Below are 7618 nucleotides of genomic sequence, written 5' to 3' on the forward strand. Positions count from 1 at the left end.
GGCGGGGCGGAGTTGACAACAGCGCGGACTGTCGCTTCCTTGTTTTAAAAAAATAAAAAATAAATAAAAAGCTTTCGTTAAACTACGGCACAAAATAAAAAAAAGCAAGCTCTTGCAAGATCTTGGACTACAGCTCCAAAAAATATCTAAAAAAAACCCCAAACAAACAAGTATATGTAATAACAACACCAATAAAAGGTTAGTGTCACGGGGTAAGGAAGGTTAGGATGTGCTGCCCTGCTGACAATGACGTTTGGTTTGGACGCCCCGCCCCCCTCGCGCATCCAGCTACTTTTAGCTACTTCTGGGCGGGCCAATAGCGACTTCCGATGCTGGGGAGTGGTCAACACTGGTCGCATTTTCTTCTGTTCACACCGCCCGAGCTCGTCGTGACTGACCACGCCACACTCTCCCCGGGCTCCTGGCTCCGTTTAGTGGGGGCCACAGCCGGTCCCCCAAGCGCTGGCAGCACCGGCTTCCACCTCCCTCTGGCTCCAGTCTGGTGCTGATGCATGTGGGATGTTACCAAATAGTTGCTGCGCATCTGAACTGACCGTGCCCAGATGTTGGTAGGAAACCCCTCCAGTGGCAGATGTGTCTTAGTGAAACTCTGAAGGAAACGTGACCCCACCGGGGTCCCCGTGTGTCGAGCACGAACACAGTCAGACTGACCATCAACAGATCTCTTTGAATAGCATTTATTGAATCATTTCCACAGCTGGGAGTCCAACACAGAACTGTGAACGGCAGCTCTGAGGCTCCACTCCATCACTGATCACTTCATTGTCATGTCATCGCTTGTTCCACGTCTCAGGTTGTGTACAAGAACTAAGGCAAACCAAGAGACTCTGTCACTGAGAGCGGCGGTGAAGCGGCGGCACTACTTTGATCAAGGTTCCTCCCCCTCCCTCACACACCTGCGCCTCCTCCTCACACTTACAAGAACCTTTTTTCAACACAAACATTTTCCGATCACTCGCGCCTCAGCTGGAGTCGATCCGTGAGGGACATTACTTGTGCAGTCCATTAAGGTTCTCTGGGACCAGCCCCTCCATGACGGCACGTTTGGACTCCAGGATCTGGACCAGGAGGGAGCACAGCGTGGTCAGGTGTGAGGGCTTCAGAGGGAAGTGTGTCGCACGCTCACCTCAAAGCTGGCGCTCAGGCCGACGATGCTCTGCATGTTGGTGCTGAAGTAGCCCAGAACAAAGTTCCCGCCCAGCAGAGGGACCTCGTCCTTGTCCACGGTGACCTGCGTGAACACGTGGCGTCTCAGTCACAGCTCTGTTGTCAGACTGGCCTCCGCTTCTGCTTCACCTGAATGGTTTCGTGGACCTCTGGCAGATTGTCGGCTCGAACCCAGACGAACGTCTCGTAGTCCGACGCGCTCTTGAACCCCACCTGCCAACAGGTGTCAAAGGTCAAGCGCTTCCTTCAGGGGCCCCTTCCCTTCATCCGCACACCTTGTACAGTCCAATCCAGTCCCAGGTGGAGGACATGAAATCTTCCAGGACGGTGTAGTGGAGGTCAGCGTCCTGGTCTGCGCTCCACACGCCTTCAGGAGACACTTGCACCAGAGGAGTGTCCCAGCACTTCCTCATCTGCTCCAGCCAAGAAGGAAAACCCCTCTTCACTTCAGCTCCAGATGATTCTCCGTGGAAACTCACCTCCAGACTGAAGGTTGCGATCACAGGCTTGTGGTCGCTGATGCCGTAGCTCATGTCGGAGGTGTACTTATCCTGGTGGACGTAGAGGGGATACTCATCCTGCCCGTCGTCCGTGGTCACCGAAGTCCTGTCGTCCTCCTCCTCCGATGGTAGGATCTTGGGTTTGACACGCCACAGGATCCGGTCGGTCCACGCTGGCTTCCTCTTCTTACCGCTGAGAGAAGCAGATGTTTAGCTCGCATAACAAACGACGGGAGCGGGAGCATGCGTTCGAGGAGCCGTGGACGGAGAACATGCCATCACCTCTGAGTTTCACCTCAGCCCACTCCGCCTTCTGCACCCACCTGGGCGGGTCGAGCTCTCTGCTCCAGGCCCCCAGCCACACAGAAAGCAGCCCCCAGGTGAGGGAAGGGAGGAGGAAGAAGAGGGTGGTGCTGCAGCGCTGCAGCGGCCGGGGTCTGTACATGGTTAGGGGGAGCGCAAGGGCGCTCTTTCTGGGAGAGACACGCACAACACAAACCCACAGACTGCTCTACGCTGGAGACCTAGAGGGGCGTGAATCTGTGAGGCGTTCAAGGGTGCTTTCACACGGCCTCCACATCAAACTGCGACCCCAACAGAGCCGCAGAAGTCATGTGACTGATGTGTTTTTCAACCTCTCTCCAGTCACAACACCCGTGGTTCACACCACCACAGGAGCCTGGGCCACTGGTGCTTCAAGTCCTGTAGAAACTCCCTCTTCTCTGGTGAAACACTGCAGCTACTGACACTGGCTTGTTCTGTTGCCAGGATGTTTGCAGAAACACATGGCAGAAAATGTCTTTGTTTCACATGTGTCCAGAAAGAGGCGGCAATATGGCAAACTATATCATGATTTATGACTTGAAATCACTGTTTGGATGGGATCACTTCTCTTTTGATGATGTGACTGTAGTTTCCAGACAAATCCTTGGCTTCTCTGCCTGAACTTGCTTCATAACAACAATGATTCTTTCTCTCTTCACATGTATTTGGTGGTGCGTTTAGTTGTTCAGAGCCACCTTTTAAAGCCCAGAGCAGACGTTGACAGTCCATGAGCATCAATACAGTTGAGTGGAAGTCAGACAGGTCAGGTTAGCCGTTAGCTCTGTCAATCCATGGGATCATCTCCTCACCTTGGTGGCTCCTCCACACCTTCTCACTGTCATGACTTCATGGCATCATATCGCCCGCCTCTGTCTCCGGACACATGAGGTGACTCTAGATCATTTTCCCGCCCCACACCTGACACGCTCTCACAGCTCACGAGGGTGAAAAACGCTGCTCTACAGGAATGTGAGTCTCAGCTGCTAATGGAGCGTGAAAGCACCCTTGAAACAGGGGGGCGTGGCCATGCAACAGAGGAAGGACAAACAGCCTCTTACTCAAAGCCCAACCAGGTCCTCTGCGCACTGTGCAAGAGGAAGACACAGTGTTGAGCAGCGCCAGCCCTCACTCAGAGGCGTGTCAGGTGTGTGTTACCTGGTGTCGTAGGATTGAGAGTTGCGGGCGAACTTATAGGTGGGGCTGAAGTTCAAAGGCCCCTCCTGGAATTCCTGCAGGAAGGGCTCCTTCTTCTTCATGGTGAGGAGCTGCAGCCACGCAGGACAGGTGTTACTGTGAGAGCCGGGTCAGGCGGCTGCTGACCTCACCTGATCTCTGTCCCACAGCAGGTGAAGGCGGCCATTGTTGATGGACGAGCGCAGGAAGTGGAGCCCGTGGTCCGCGATACGGAAGTTCAAGTCTCCGAAGCAGAACACCACCCTGAAAGGAGATCAAACCAGTTGTGGAGTTTTCTTTGTCCAGAGGTGAAACTGTGTTTATCCACGTGGATTCCATCAGGCTTTACTCTCATTTGAGGCTGACGGCATGGAAACCCTGAGCTTCTCAACAGAGAATCCCAGGTCACATGATTCTGAGGTCACATGACTGTGCTTTCGCTCGACTGACTTGTGGTCCAGGACGTGCGGTGCGTCGGCGCTCTCAAAGTCTTGAGTCTCCAGGATGTATTCCATCTCATCTACACGCTGCAGCATGTTGCTCAAGTGCGCCGCCAGGTGGCAGTTCAGGAAGCACACCATGTGACCGTAGAAGGAGAAGCGCACCGACACGGCCCCTTTGTTCCCCTGCAACACAGACGAGCTCATGTCAGATGAGGAAGGGAGCGGCCTGTAGTCCAGGAGCTGTTGGACGCAAACAGCTCAACTAAAGGTCTAAACCAAGCACATCGCTGGACGACAACGTCCATCGAAGGCAAAGGTTGCGGATGCTGGTGGGTTCATTTGTGCTCCGCAGCTCGCAGCCCTTTGTCTTTGTCAAGCCTCACACACCGCTTCACAAACACACAGGCTCTTTCATGACGGCAGAGGTCGACGGGGCCTCCTGCCGCCACTCGCACCCACCCAGTAGCCGAAGACGCCGGTCCGAGTGTAGGTGGTCTGGACGTCTCTGATGTGGGGCAGGTGGTTCTGCTTAGCAAAGAGCAGCAGCAGCAGCCCCTGCATCCTCACCGAGCTCACCTGCACACATGGGCATGGACAGACTCATCCGTCACATGAGCCAGTCACTCAGCACGTGACGGGCCTCGAAACAGAGACTTCACAGCGTGATACTTCCAAAGAAGAGGAACAAAAGACTTGAAAATCATTGAGCATAAATGAACAGAGGACAAGGCACTCTCATGCACTGCCTGTGGGAGTGCCCCAAATGACAGAGCTCTTGGAAGGAGGAGGGGCAGAGGGTGTCGAAAACTGTCGCTCTCACTGTGCCTCATCATGCAAAACTCTGCCCTGAAGATTTTGTTGTGTATTCTCTGGCTGCTTTATACCCTCAATGAATCTATGGATGGAGGAAATGACACCTATGTTGTTCAAGGGAAACCAGAGGGATTTGAAGAAGGCTTTACTAAAGTTTATTGAGCAATGGGATTCACAGATGTTACCCTCAAAATAATTATATATAACGAGGTGTTGTGGATGATTTGTTTTCTTATTTTTTATATGTATTGTATTTGTACTTTGTATTACTTTAATTCTTGTCTGTTGTCATTGTCTCAATGTTTAAAAAAAGAATAAAGATATTGATTTAAAAACAGCATAAATAAACCAGCCTGATGTTCTCCTTCATTTTTTGCTCTAAACGTCCCAACCCTCAGGGCTGAGTGTGAAACGAAACACCAGCTAGAATCTCATTACATTGAACACGTTTTGGACAAACTGATGTTCAGGTCTTTGCAATGCAAACAAGTGGGTGACTGAAATAGAACTAACACAAAAGGATAGAGACCAGTTGTGTTTTCACACAGAATCAGACGGTCAGATGATTGATGATCATTTGCAGTGCTACAGTTTAACAGCTCCTTCTCAGCTCCATGATCAAGACAATTTCATTAGCTCTGGACACAAGAGGGGGGAGCGCCCCCCCCCTCCTGGCGTACCTTCACGAACCCTCTCGGTGCCAGGGTGTCCATGAAGGCGTGGGTCCACGAGTCCTCCACGATGAGGTCGGAGATGAACCTGATGGGCGTGGCGGACACCTCCTGCAGGCTGAAACACCCCAGTGTTGTGACGGGATCCACGCGCGTGCGAGCGGCGCTGCGTCCTAGCGTCAGAACTCACCCAATCACGAAGAGGTCGGTGGCTGGCTGGACGTCCAGCTGGAGCAGAGACGAGACGTCCTCCGGCGGCTCGGCCGTGGCTACGTTCCAGGTGAGCATGTGCAACCTGGCAGAGTCCAAACATCGACATGACACCGTCAGAGGGTTGAGGGCCGCGCCGCGCCGCGCCTGACCACCAGCACTCGCTCCACCTGAACACTTCAGTGGGGATCAAACGTTCACACAGCTGATAGGCCTCGTCCAGAGTGCGAGAGACCTCTTGGCTGGCCTCGTCGTCGGAGCTCATGTCCTCTATCCGGGTCAGCAGCTGAGTCAGGCGCTGGCGGAGAAGTGTCCTGGTCCTGGAGCCTGTCGACGTGGTGCTGCTCACGCTGTCCGAGCGGGCGCGCTGCCCCGCGGTGGCCGCGTCCATCCTTGACAGGGACCTGAGCGATCAAGGGCTCTGCACACGCTGGTCCATGCCCTGGCTCCTCTCAGTGGTGGTGTGGTGTGTGGGAGCCTGGCCTCCTGGCCTCCTGCCCTGCGCTCGGGCAGCTTTAGTGCCCTGCCGCTCAGCCAATCAGGGCCCTGATTCCAGAGTAATCGCAAGCAGGAGACCAACATGTGAATGGGGGTGTGTGATGTGAGTGGAAGAGGAGGCTGAGCCAGTGTTGGGACACGTAAGAGGGTTACGTGACTCGAGCTTTCAAACAACGCATGCAGCCGGACACAAGAGGCTGAGCTGCTTTACACCTCCAGCCCCGCTATCTGGGTGAAAGGTCACGCTGCAAATCCAGAGTCAGGAGCGGGGGACAGGGGAGGGGGAGGGGGGAGCTGTCACCAAGACAGCTTCCCTGTTCACCGCATCAGGTGGGGAAGGTGATGGGCGGCTGTTTCAACCGACTCAGTCGTGCAGGCGTTTGACCTGCGGAGTCTGGGTCACGAGAGCAGGATGGCAGGCGACCGCTGGGGCTGTCATTGGTCGAGCGAGATGTCTGAGGTGGAGCTCCCGTCCCTCAGCAGATGGAAGCAGGACACTCTCACTGACATGCATCAGCAGAACATGCTTCAGACAGGTGTGAGTTGGAGTGACCACTGAGGCTGTTTGGATCGGCTCATGAAGACTGAGCAATTCACGCACACACACACACACACTGGACTGTTGCGGCCAGTGACGGCCATGAGGAAAGACGCTCACCTGCACCGGTCTCGAGCGAGGCCTCGCATCCTTCCAGCGCTCATGTTCTCCCCTGTGGACACAAGACCTTCGTTTCACTGAGGGCGCTAAAGCTCTTATCCACAACATCCATTCTGGGAAAAATTCTGAATAAAGAATAAAGAGAAAGTCGCAGTTTAACATTCACATTATTATCCGTCCTGAGGGATAAACACCTCCAGAATGTGGGCGGACTGATGAAAAACAAGATGACAAGCACATGAGCTATAAACATGAGCTGAACCCCAGCTATGTTGGACAAGGGCCCCGGGGCCATCGAAGGGTCCGCTTGAGAAGCTACTGGACTTTGGCCCCGGACAAGCTCGCACACCTCCCTCCTCCGACTCCCTCATTTCAAACTCCTCTTCCCTCTTCACTTCTCTCATCGACCGAGCTGGAGGTCTGCTGCCTCCTGAACCGGTCTGGTGGCAGCCAGGTGGGTGAGTACCTGTCTCTGCTGGACGCTCCTGCGGCGCCTGGGAAAAGCTGCAGACCCCGTGAGCACAGACCACAAAGACCTCCAAAGGGGAGTGGAGAGCCTGGACCTGCTTCCCGCCGCTGAGTCCCGTTGTTGAGTGGGGTGCTGCCTGGAGTTTCTCGAGCTCCTCCGTCGCCAACCTGCTCTGGACTTAAAGCGTGGCAGGGGATCAAGCTCCCGGCTCAGGTTGGTGAACAGCCCAGTTAGAAAGAATTATCTCCTCCATGAATGGACCTGTCTGTTTTCCCTAATGTCACCGTGACGCGGAGCCTTTTGCTGCTACCAAGTCCTCTTTGTGAGCTCGGAAATAATCCTGTGGTTTCTCAACCGCCAAGTGCCCTGAGGTTTTAGCGCCGACCCGGGAGCTGCGAGGCCTTCCACTGTCGTGGGTCAGTTCAACCTTTCTGAGCAAGGATTTTCTTCTCTTTCCACACCATATTCTCAAGCTTTGATTCACTGTTGAAAATGAACAGCGCATCCCATTATTCCCCCAGAGGGGCCGTCCCAGCTGCCTGGGGTGAGAGGCAGGGGCCCCAGAGAGAGGTCCACTCTCACGCCGGTGGACTTCACCAAGTCACCACAGTAGGTTTAGGGATTACGAGAGGAAACCAGAGTGCTCAGAGAGGGGAGAACAATTATTCTTT

At 54.2% G+C, this 7618-nt stretch overlaps 1 protein-coding gene across 3 annotated transcripts; it reads right to left on the bottom strand.

The window, feature by feature from the left end:
* Window positions 1-688: 688 nt before the first annotated feature.
* Window positions 689-7536, bottom strand: inpp5kb (inositol polyphosphate-5-phosphatase Kb). Of its 3 annotated transcripts, XM_053848062.1 has the most exons (14): window positions 6945-7536; window positions 6479-6530; window positions 5303-5407; window positions 5122-5230; window positions 4088-4204; window positions 3636-3811; window positions 3338-3449; window positions 3168-3277; window positions 3071-3097; window positions 1668-1881; window positions 1464-1601; window positions 1318-1401; window positions 1148-1252; window positions 689-1079 (listed from the first exon to the last, which is right to left on the bottom strand). In XM_053848062.1, exons 2-14 carry the CDS (start codon window positions 6520-6522, stop codon window positions 1011-1013), a joined length of 1410 nt encoding a protein of 469 aa, XP_053704037.1. In that variant the 5' UTR covers window positions 6523-6530; window positions 6945-7536; the 3' UTR covers window positions 689-1010. The 3 variants fall into 3 exon arrangements, with proteins under 3 accessions (XP_053704037.1, XP_053704035.1, XP_053704036.1); XM_053848060.1 differs by lacking the exons at window positions 6479-6530; window positions 6945-7536 and adding an exon at window positions 5493-6383; XM_053848061.1 differs by lacking the exons at window positions 3071-3097; window positions 6479-6530; window positions 6945-7536 and adding an exon at window positions 5493-5984.
* Between the last annotated feature and the right edge of the window lie 82 nt (window positions 7537-7618).

This window comes from Synchiropus splendidus, chromosome 17 (assembly GCF_027744825.2).
Source record: "Synchiropus splendidus isolate RoL2022-P1 chromosome 17, RoL_Sspl_1.0, whole genome shotgun sequence".
In the NCBI taxonomy this organism is placed as follows: domain Eukaryota; kingdom Metazoa; phylum Chordata; class Actinopteri; order Syngnathiformes; family Callionymidae; genus Synchiropus; species Synchiropus splendidus.

Excerpts from the sequence above, each read along its gene's own strand:
- inpp5kb (XM_053848060.1), bottom strand. The coding sequence starts at position 5,713 with ATGGACGCGGCCACCGCGGGGCAGCGCGCCCGCTCGGACAGCGTGAGC. Across the intron at positions 4,205-5,121 it reads CACCGAGAGGGTTCGTGAAG|GTGAGCTCGGTGAGGATGCA; the intron begins GTACGCCAGGAG and ends CCATGTGTGCAG. Across the intron at positions 1,080-1,147 it reads GCCTGAGCGCCAGCTTTGAG|ATCCTGGAGTCCAAACGTGC; the intron begins GTGAGCGTGCGA and ends CTCCTGGTCCAG.